This window comes from Lycorma delicatula, chromosome 2, assembly GCF_047948215.1.
Source record: "Lycorma delicatula isolate Av1 chromosome 2, ASM4794821v1, whole genome shotgun sequence".
NCBI classification, from domain to species: domain Eukaryota; kingdom Metazoa; phylum Arthropoda; class Insecta; order Hemiptera; family Fulgoridae; genus Lycorma; species Lycorma delicatula.
In genome coordinates, this window is record NC_134456.1 from 113,175,493 (window position 1) to 113,187,689 (window position 12,197).

The 12,197-nt window shown below is 30.2% G+C and overlaps 1 protein-coding gene across 1 annotated transcript in view; it reads right to left on the minus strand.

The window, feature by feature from the left end:
- LOC142319145 (endoplasmic reticulum transmembrane helix translocase) overlaps positions 1–12,197 on the minus strand; it is an 86,048-nt gene that overhangs the window by 13,386 nt on the left and 60,465 nt on the right. Inside the window, exons 12-17 of the mRNA XM_075356109.1 lie at positions 11,680–11,916; positions 11,177–11,392; positions 6,324–6,513; positions 2,255–2,388; positions 819–957; positions 536–732 (exon numbers count right to left, since the gene is read on the minus strand). Of these exons, the coding sequence (XP_075212224.1) occupies positions 536–732; positions 819–957; positions 2,255–2,388; positions 6,324–6,513; positions 11,177–11,392; positions 11,680–11,916 (1,113 nt within the window). The remainder of the gene's footprint in view (positions 1–535; positions 733–818; positions 958–2,254; positions 2,389–6,323; positions 6,514–11,176; positions 11,393–11,679; positions 11,917–12,197) is intronic.

Sequence of the window (12,197 nt, forward strand, 5' to 3'; positions counted from 1 at the left end):
TACAGAGGTTCACTCTGCTTGCCCTGCACAAGTCCAAGAATAACAGCAAACTTTTAAATGACAATGTACGATTGAATGCCGTTTTTATTCATGTAAGTTTATTCATGTTTTTATGTACGTTTTTATTCACTTTTTACAGTATATGCAAAGGTGAATTATTTCTAACCTTTAATAATTTTTACAACAGATCTAACACTCAGCTGACAGTACAATTAAATGAAGAAAAAATTAAACTAAAAGAGATAAAAATAATATCAACACAGTTTCAGAATAGTAAGGTTTGAAAAGCAGAATATAACAATATTCATTGCTAAAAAAAAGGGAACACTAATCATTAGTTAGCCTTACTTTTTATTAAACTAGTAAATGTAATAATATATTCAGCGCTGATTGTGCTTTATCTGTGTCAGCAAACGAATCTAAGAGATTGAATGAGGCATTATTAATTATTCTTTAAGAAACAAAATTTATGTTCAAAATAATTATACAGATTACTTCTAAAATCTTTATAAAAATAATAATAAATGAATGGTACCTTAGATCGTGAAATAAAAAGAAAACAAGCAGCAAGTAGGAGTCCTTGTAATGTTGCTTGAATATCACTAAATTTAATACCATCCAAATAGAGTACAGACTGACTGTAAGCCAAAATTAGTGCATTTAACGCAAGAATCTTGAACATTTGTAATGTAGTTACTAATGTACATCTACCTTGCTTAATAATATGACAAACTGAAAAGAAATAAAAAAATTCATGAATTTACACAAAAATAATTGTTTAATTACATAAATAACTTCAAAAATAAATAAATACTTACTGCACTGTATAGATGACAATCTGCTGGTAAATGGTGCTGCTATGCTGGCATCTCCAAGTTTTACGAACTGTGCTTGGTCTTGTTCTTCAAGATCTTTTAGCAGCTTCTGTAGATGTGAATGAGCTGAATTTGCTGCATTCTGTAGAAGAAAAATAACAATAGAGTATAAATAATTTTTTTTTTTCATAAGAATAAACACATATTGATTATATGTTAACTGGACACAGTCTCACTGCATTCTTCAAGTCCAATTACAATTTGACAGTTCTTATATACATATATATATATATATATATATATACAACTTTCTAGTGGTGCGAATTACTGACTGATCACAACATGGGCATTAAAACACAAATTAATATTAATATACCATTAATTAAATTTTTCAGCCACAATACCAGAGCATAACAAAAAAACTAAAACCTTATAATGCATTTATGTATTAATGAATTTATCAAGAAAATAGTTTAAAAAAATAAATTTTTGTTATTATCTTATAATCTTTATTATAACTAAACTATAATTTTTGTTTTAGAGGCAATAATTTTCCAGACAAGGATAATATTGCCTCTCAGTGACACAAGCACTAGAATTTAACACTTCTTTGAAGAGTTATGAGAAATAACACTTTCAATTTATGAGAAATAGTTATAGATAACAAGGTAAATTTTCAAAATATATTAAACATTAAGTAATAATGTGATATAATAATGTCCTTTGAATTATCTAATGCATTGAGAACACTACATGTAAATTAGGTAAAATTATTATTTTATAAATCCTCCGTGGCACGAGTGGTAGCGTCTCGGCCTTTCACCCAGAGGTCCTGGGTTCGATCCCGGTCAGGCATGGCATTTTTTCATATCCCATGCACAGGCTTCAAGCTTATTGTGGTGATGTCATAAAAAAAATTAGGTAATAGGTAACTGTAAGTAAAATAAATTACATAATATACTTAGAAATGTAAAGGATAAAAAAACATAAATTATAATTCCTAGTTACCAATTAGGAATGCAATAGGCTCTCTGGAAAATCAAAAAAAGAAAACCTCATACTGACTTTATGAATTTGAAATTTTTTTCAATTTTGGCTACATTACTGCCCAAAATGATACCAGTTCTATGAGTTAATTTAAACCCATAAGGCTACACAGTATAATGTAGACAATCAAAGCCAAATATAATGAAAGAATTCTGATACTTGGGAAAAAAGCTGCACTGATTTGGTAACAAGTCTATTATGTATCTGTATTTGTGCTTTCTAACATTTCTCTATGAGGACCAACCAACAAATCTGATAAATATTAAAACTGAGCCATTATCTAAAATATAGTAAATGAATGAACCAGGACAAAGACAAACATTCCACCCACATAACTGTATCCAACATAACACACTAAATCTTTAATATGCATCATATAGGAAAAAACATACCGATCTATGGTCAAGATGAGATCTGTGTCCTGAATGAGAATTTAATACTTTCTTTTCTTTTTCATTATTTTTTTCTCTTTCTAATTTCTTTTTCTCTGGCAATCGTTCTGGAGCACTTGACAGTATGGCTACTCCTGTGTAAGTACAAAATTCCATTAATATTAGTAAATACTAACAAAATCTGATGTCAACTGCATATTTTTCTAACATCTTCCACATAGAAAAATTTATAGTACTGATTATATTTTAAGTTATTGATAAAGAAAGTATTTGTTAATTTAAGACAACTATGATAATTAAGACAGTAATATCTCATTTACTTTAATCTATTTGAGAGCATGTTTACACAGCTGATATGTGACGATTTCATCCAAAGTTAATGAATGTGGTCATAAAATGTATAATTATATTTTTTTTTTGGAGAGAGCTGGACACGAAACAGCGTAATCCATCAATTGAAAAAATGAAAATAAATTTAACACAACTAAACAAATATTCCTATGAATATACATAACTATGCGCACAGATTGACAAATTAGACAAGCTCATGGCCTTTATTATAAAAAAAAAACATAAGTTAATGAATGTTATATGTGGAGTTATTTAATAACTATTTATAACTTTCAAATGAGCTAAATGTCAATTAATCTTACATTATAGGCTATTATTGACATTTGGCCTGTATTATTACAAGCACTGTTTTTTAAAATAATTCTATTTTGCTCTACACATGGGCATTGGCAAAGGGGCAGATGGATTGGATTGATGCCACTGAGTGTGTTCAATTTCCTGAAGTTCTGGTCAAGAGAGGATTGCATCATGGTGGAATAGGGAACTGTCTGGCATGAAGAAGGCTGTTTGTCGTTTGCAGAGTGTTTCTCAGCAGGAGGGTGATGCGAAACGATGGCAGTCCTTGTTGCTGAATACAGAATTCTGAAATCTCATTACTTTCATAAAGTACGGTTTGCATAAAGGGACTCCTGGAGTTCCTTTGTTCATGAGCAGGGGTACAGGGATCCTTGGGGCATAATGTACAGGATCTTGAGATACAAACAACGAAAGGATGTTCTTCTGTCTGTTAACTCAACCAGGTTTGGTGTAATTTTGCATACTTCTCCAAATTTTACACAAATTACTAGATGATTTACTACCTGATGATAGTGAAGCTGGAGAGACCGCATATAATCTGCATATGCAGTGAGAGGTCACTTAGTTCTGTGGGGGTGCTGTGTCCTTAGAGCTTACCACGGCTGAGGTCCATGAAGCTATCTGTAGTTAAGGTAGGGGAAAGGCCCCAGGGTTTGATGGAATAACGGCAGAGCTTCTTGTTCATTCGGTTGGGGTGAGTGTGAGTTGTCACACAAATTTTTGATTGTTGTTGAAAGGCGGCAACTAGGTTCCTGCTGTTACTTCTTTGTATAGGCCCTTGACGTTGCTTCTGATTATTGGTAAGATCTTTGAAAAGGTTCTGTATCTGGTACAAATGAAAGGTTAACCTTGCAAAGATTGTTGATGGAGAATCAGTACAGGTTTGATCCTGGAAAGGGTTCTGAGGACCCCATACTCTGTGTGATGAGTGTAGTAACAACCAATGAGACAGCATATGTCCTGAGAATTTTCTTGGACATTTTCACAGCATTTAATTTATGGCGGCCTTCTGCTATTTATCAACTCCAAAAAAGAGAATGTAGTATAAGTGAATTGCAAGTTACACAAAGTTACTTCAATCATCAGTATGTGCTGCTTCACGAGGGCAGCCATGAGATTGGTGCTGTCTAAGGGATGTCCCTAGGGCAGCATGTTGGGTCCTTTATTGTGCGGATGGTGGAGTTTGATTCTCTCCTGCGGTTGAGGTTGCCCAGTGGGTGTTGCATCGTAGCTTATGCTGACGATGGCCCCCTGCTGGTTGAAGGAAGCTTGCGGAGGGATATGAACTCCGAGCCACTTGGGCTTGCAGGATGCTTGAGTGTGGGGTCATCAACACACAATGACATTTGTCATTGTGTGGGAAAGACTACAATGATGCTCCTCAAAGGCTGTTTGGCAGCGAGTTGGTGAGTCCGTGTTTCGATGGCAGACCAGCATATAATGTATGTTCAGGTTAAAAGTAACTCAGGGTGTTTTCTTGATGAGAAACTGCAATTTAAGAAGCACCTTCAATATGTCATGGAGAAGACCTGTAATGCCCTCTTCAGTATTCTACATGTAGTCAATCCTGATTGGGGGTCATCAATTTTAAGACCATAAGCATCCTGTATAAAAGCATGTATTAAGCCACACGTGGTGTCTGTTTGGATGGATAGGCTAAAATATAAAAGTTATCAGAGGAAAATATTACTGAGAGGATCTAGAGCCCTGCTTAGATTTCTCTTTTATTCTGTTTTGTTTTATTAATTATGTTTTTGTCCTTTGTTTTGTTTCAATGTTACTGTGTTGTTATTGTTACATGTAGTGTGTTGAACTCACTTTAACCCACTTTAGATAGGTAGTTCAGTCCTTTCAATCTTACTTAAGACTCTGTAAGATATGTTTTGTTTTGAGTTCATTAAATAGTAATATACCAATGGGAATGTCACTCGTAGCATTCACATCAGTGGCTTCCTGGTCGAGGTGGACTGGAATATGTAAAAAGCTGAGGTTGACTGGAATATGTCAAAAGCCGAGGTTTCAAAGATGACGTCTGGTAAAGACCATAAGGGCTAGGAACAGAGTGGGTGGCGGAGGGTGTCTTCCCCTACAGGGATCAGGATCTTAAAAATTTAATAATCTGAAATATATAAACAGGATTTTGAACTTGTCTGGCTAGTTCTATAATACAATTTCCAAATAAAAAAAACATTCTGTAATAAAAAAAATAATTTTTTTTTAAATATTCATAAAAAACAAATTCATTTTGAATGATTGAAGGAAGTAAGAACTTTCTTTTACACATCTTATTTATTATATTAATTAGCAACAGTACTGAAAAAATATTTAGTATATACTGATTTTGAGCATTTTCCTATTAAAACAGCAGTGTAGTAACATCTCCTCTTAAGTCTTAGAGAAAATTAAGCCAACCAAAGAATATTCTTTAGGTTGAAAAGTAATATACAATATATTTCTGGCTACCATTCTTTCTAGCTACTAAGAAAATAAATTCCACATCTCATTATGAACTCAATAATCCTGGAACAAACAGGACCCAGCTTGAAAGAAACTATTAACACATAAAACCCAACATTGCCTAAACACTTCACAAAAAGAGATTACATAATCATAATCAGAAGAGAGTACATAATCATAAAATAACCTAAAAATTACACAAAGTATAAAAAAATAAAATAAATATTGAGAGAAATAATGAACAGAGGTTCAAATCAAATTCACATCTGACCATATCCTAAATACGTATCCTTTTAACAGACAGTGAAACGTTCTGCCAAAAAAAAGTAGAACAAAATAGTACTGTTGAGTCAGCGTGGAAGATCTCAACAGCTTAAAGAAGTGTTTTGATGAAAATAAAAAAATTCTCTTTTATACTTAAATTTACTGTTATGTAAAAATTTGGTTCAATTACATAAATTAAGAAAAAAAAAAATTATCAGATAAATTTTTTTTAAGTGTATATGTCTATCACGTATACACATGATATTTTAATGAGTAAATATGATTATGTGACATTAAAAATTAAAGCAGTGTAAATTCATGAAGAGAACGAACATATATAAGACCTAGAAGTTTAATGACCCTGCTTATGGAACCTTCTTGTATACAATGAAGATTTAGTTCCAGGAAAAATAGTTAACAATAGGTAAATAGACTTGAATTTTAAAAAAACATTTGGTTTAAATGACTGGTTAAGTTGAAAAAAGATAATTTCATTTAACTATGACATTAATGCTTTTAATGTCTGCAAAGTTATAAATACCATATACACAGAGCATAATTCATAATCAACATGTTTAGAAGACAAGCGATTAATAAAATTACTAATACTATACACCAAACAGAGGAGTAGAAAAAAATTCAAAAAAAAGTAAATAATTTAAGTTAAATATCTTCTCTAATAATACTAATTAACACTTACCAACATGGGCATGTTTTAATGCCCCAACATCATTTGTCCCATCTCCACACATTAATGTAGTATAGCCAAGTGCTTTCAAAGCAACAATTACCATTTCCTTTTGTTTTGGTGCTACTCTAGCAAAAACTGCAACATGAGGAAGTATGCTTATCAAAAACGATTTGTGCGAATCTGAAAGAAACTGCAGTCCCTGAAAAGAAAAGTAACAGATTCATTTAATAATAAAATTAAAAATGAAATCATTAAAATAATCTGTTAGTAGAAAATCCTAAACAAAATAAATTCAGAAAATATTATGTTATAAAAATAATTAATTTTATTGATTTCACTAAACAGAAACGTTTAACATACCTTTATAACATTTATTCTTTTTTTAATTTTCAAATATCTCATCATCAAATTGTCTAGTTTCTTTACTATCAAGTCTTATTCCCTTCTGCATACATTTTTATTTCTTTTAGTTAACGCTTCCTGACTTTTAAGCTAAAAATTACTAAACTCATTTTTCTTTCAAGATTTTTACACCACCAATACTTTTCACAGATGTAATAGTTTTACATTTGAGAAATTAAAGAAAAAAAACATAAACTGCCAATAAAACATTTTACCATTACCAGAAAATTTGTACTCTGTAGGACATTTACTGGGAAACACTACAATTTCTTTCTTTTTAAAGTCTAACTGTGCATTTATTTTTTATCTTGAAGAAAACTGATATGACATATTCCTACATTTTAGTTTAGCTTACAAAACATTTTGATTTAACTAGTGAATTTTTAACATTGAAATAAGTAATCCTGTTTATTTGATCAGCAAGAGGTGGAACTACTAATTGTTCCATCAATAAATATCACTCAAATTTAGCCCCCCTTATCTGGTGATAAATGTTAACCGATTTATTACTGACAATGTTACATAATTCATATTTACAAAAGATTATTAATTAATATTTTAAATAAATATAGTGAGAAACATTGAGGAATGCTTTGAATTACGTTATGAAAACACCATTCATCCAATTACAGACAAATAATAAATGCAACTCATTCAATATCTTCATATTGTAGTTATAATGTCCAAAGTGGATTTATAACCTTTCTTTCACTTCACTTATTCTTTTAGAAACAGCTATCATAAAAAAAATGCCACTAATTGTATACATACTAGTGAAGGAATAGTTGAATAAGGAATCATTTGACAGAAAAAAAGTTGAAATAATGAAACCAATATAAAATATATTATAATTGAAACAACTGTATAAATCTGATGATCAGAAAAATCAGATTTGGAACAGAAAAAAGTATAAGCATAAATCCTCCTGTTTTCTGCCTTGGCAGTAGTTATGATTATCGCCAACCAAAGAAATATTTTTAAGATTATCTTTGACAAAATCGCATACAAGATATATAGTCCAGGTATCTGTTCTAAAATGGGCATGTTTGACTTTTTTTACATGATCGCTAATTTTTGCTTTAATGCCTCTGGAATATCATCAGAAATTATTATTTTGTTATGCACCAAGTGAAGAAAAAAAAAACAGATCGCAAAAATATCCTTTTATTCCTATTTTAAATTTTTTTGTTAAGAGAGCCTACAGAATTTTTTAAACATACTTGCAATTTTTTTGCTTCATGAATTTTTATCTAAATTAATTTTAAAAAGCAGGGCTTGAGAGTACTTCTGGAAGACACTTCTTTAAAAAAAAAAAGTTTCAAATTGTTAATTATCTCCAGAGATATAACCCATCAAAGTTGACCACCATTGTGTAAATTTTCGAATAAATTAATAGACTGATATTTAGCAGTACTTCACATTTGCCAATATGATATTTGGACTTTTTACCTAACAAGACATCGATTTTTAAAAAAATAAACAACAATTTTGTTTGTTAAAAATGCAAGTATGTTTGAAAAATTCCATAGGCTCTCCTATTTAACCGTTTCAAATTTTTCAAAATGCATTGCAAAGTTTGAATGCTCTCAAACATGCATTTGAAAGTATATGATGTAACTAAATTTTCAAGTATCTAGAGATTTTATTTCAAGCTCTACACAATTTGGAAAAACTGTATTTTTTTTTTTTTAATCTGGATGCAAAATTATTGTGCAAAAACTGTCGACAGATTTTTTTGAAATTTGGTATGTGGCTTTATCATACCAAAAAGTCTTTTGAGACAAAATCTGAAGATCCTATATATAAGTACTTGGAAAAAATTCCCAAAAACTTTTTTTCCTTTTTTTGACAGTTACTGCTATTTTTTTAATTACAAAAATACATAATAATGTATTTTTCAATTTGCAACCAATGATAATGTGTGTAAAATTTAATAACGAAACTTTTTTCTCTCTCGATCTTTTCTCTAAAATGAACAGTTATCGAATTATCTAGGGAAATAGGAGAAAAAATTTGATATTTTTGCAATTACTTTTTAACAAAACTTTCAGCATACCTTTTTCAACTGGCACATAATGAAATGATCATTTCTGATGACATTCTGGAGACATTAAAGCAAAAATTAGTGATCACATAGAAAAATCCAACCCAAAACAAATACCGCCTCCTGGACTAATATATAAATGCAAGGAAGTTGACGATAACTGATAAAAGTTGAAATTACTGATATTAAAAGTTGTCTACAGGAAGTTTTACTGTTCTGCCTACTCGTTATTTTAATGACCTTTTGTTGCAATATAAATATGAGAAAACTGTCTGTCTTTGGAGTCTCCCCATAATATGTAATATAAAAGTAAAATGAAAATAAAACAGTTTTATCCACACACATGATCAAGAACAAAATTACAGAACTGGCTTTATTTAATTTATCTTTTACATGAATCTTACCATATTAGGCGTTCAACTGTTAGACAAATAAGACTAACCATTAGATAAATAACCATGCCAAGCTGAAAAAGGTAGTCTGTGTCTGATAAGTGAATGAGAATAATTAGAACAAAATTATACATTTATTTATTAGCAGGAATAAACATTTTTACTCAAGTGGTCATGCATGAAATGATAATTACTTATAGAATTGGTAAACACTTAACAGAAAAAACTAGTAAGAAAAATTATATAGAAAAGTAAAATCTTTAAAATTTGTTACATACAGGAAGGATCATGTGAAATTTTTTAGATATGAGAATGCCTTCCCATAAATATTTTGTATAGTATATACTTCAATCATGGATGGTTTATGATTTAACTCCCCATACAAATTTTGTTAACTGGTACTTCTTTTAGCTTAAGAAAAGATTATCTGACAGAAATAGTACAAAATGGGAGATACTACCAGGCTTATTGAATCAAGTTTTTTCTTCTTAACATGAAATGTATAACACCGTGTTTAATTTTATAAAATGTAATTTACTTGACTATTAATTCCTTCTAAAATTAATTTTATGCTAATGCGAGGCCCCTTTGAATTTTTAATTCAATGAATTTTAGATCCAAACACAATAAAAGTTTTTTAATTTAGATCCAAACGAATCAAGTTTTTACTAAATTCAAAAATAGAAGATTTATTACTCTAACATCAAAATATTTTCATATTCATAAAGGAGGGAGGAAATAATTTCAATTTTAATTTAATTTTGATTTGAAAGAAGTTCTCTCCGACCACTTTTACATCATTGAGGTTCTATATGTTCTAAGGTTGAATATTAAAAAATTTTTTTTACTTATAAGGAGCTTAAAAGCACTGAGGTGGAGCAACAGACTCAAATAATTTTTAATTATTAGTTTTTTAACTTTTTCTGAAGATAAACGACATTTTTTCAAACAGATGTCTCCAATAATGGCCATCTTTGGAGAAAAGAATGAATGAACCTACCAGTTTTAAATTAACAAATATTTTGTTGAAAGTAAACACATTTTGAACCATAATTTTAATAATTCAAGTTAGTTAATTTAGATGGCTAACGAGAAACAGTCATTTAGTGGCAAAAAGGATCCTCCTGCATATTTATAAATGTTTCAAATCTGTTTGATGTTAAAAGTCATTCTGCAGAGTAATAATTATAATTTTAAGAACACTTGTTAACTGAGATGGCTAAGAAATTAGAGACCATGACAGGTAAGAGAGTAAGAGCCTCTTGGAGATTTTTTTTTCAAGTTCTCTTGAAGATAGTGGCTTTTTGGAAAAAAAAGACAGTTCTGATATCTCAATATTTCAATTTTTGTTGATATTGGAGACTTGAGAACTTGAGATGAATGCCAAAACCTCTTCTTCTACACTTTTTAACTTTTCCTGCGGGTAAACCTTTTCTGAAAAAAGGTTTACAATAAAGCAGTTCTTCAGAACTGGGAGATAAAAACCCATGGAGGTAAGGAGCCTGAACCTCTTCTCTTTGTTTACAATACTAATATCTTTCCTGGAGGCAGAACTCTGAAAAAGAAATATTGAATATTCCAATGTTTAAATTTTATGGAAGTAAATTGGAACTTAAAGAAGTTGGCATACATTTTCAACCCCAATAATGGTATAACTTATTAGTCATTAAGTTACTTCATTTTCTTCATTAAAATATAAGTAAATATAAAGCGGAGTAAGTAAATTAAATAAAATACCAGTATGAGAAAAAAAACTAAACCTTCAACTCCCTGCAGTAAATGCATTGGTACAAAATTATTATTTAAATTTCAGTTATCAGTCTGATGACTAATGTTTTAATAACTTAAAAACAATTTAAAAATTATAACCATTAATCAACTTTAATCCTGTAAAAAAATTATAAATCAATTCAACAATTTAAAAAAAATCAAAATCTTATAAAACTCTGAAATAGACAGGTCTCAAATTAAAAATGTATATCCTGTTTTATGCTAAAAAAAGCAATAATTAGTGTAAAAATTACCTCTCCAGTAAGGCAGAGATCATAATCATGTATGAGATCTTTATATGACTTATCAGGACAAAGGGGTAATTTCTGCAACTGATCAATTGATTCCCAGCACCAATTATCCTCTTGGAATTTTGTTAAGACAAGAACTCCTTCTTTTTTTTGAGTAAATCTGAGCTCTTTAGCAACATGACATGCGGTCAATGGATTATCACCAGTAATCATAACAACCTGTAAAATGAAGGAAAGAAAACGCATTACAAAACATCAGCACACTTCAGTTGAATTCTATTATAACAAGAGATTATGGCAGAAAGATTATTATTCCAAAATCTAACTCATCTAATACATCAAATACAAAAGAACTTAATACTGTTTCCCAAGCAAAACCCCAGAAAACCAGTCATGATTTAATATCTTAAAAAAAGATTATATTTTAATATTTAGACTGATAAAAGAAATTAACTGAACTAAAAGAAAAATTGTAATATAAATCTAAAAATAAAATAAAAACAAACCATATGAGAAGCATGAAGTATTTCTTTAATAACAGCTCGAGAATCAGTCTTCAATGGACATGAAATTATAACAAACCCAACAAACTTAAGTTCGGTCTCAATAGAATTTCTTGTTAAATCTCGGACTTGCTGATGAGATAAACGACCAAGTTCTCTCCAACCTAGAGCAAGAACACGAGCTCCACGCCTTGATAAAGTTAAATATATTGCATCATAACTATCTGGCACCGAGTGAAACTAAAACATAATGAAAACACATATACAATAATCACTGTATTGCTAAAACAAAATAATCTAACATTTAATCAAAACAAATATAGAGAGATAAGATACAGTTTACTGACATTAATATAGTACACATACTAGCTGCAGGGTTTGCCTACAGCACACCTTCACAACTAGACCCTCCAGACGAGTTGCCCTGGCAGGCAGCATCTCGGAATTGGATTATTAGGTGACCAAAACTGATTACCTCTTGCATAAAAATATTTTTTTTGAATGATGAAAATTGATATAAC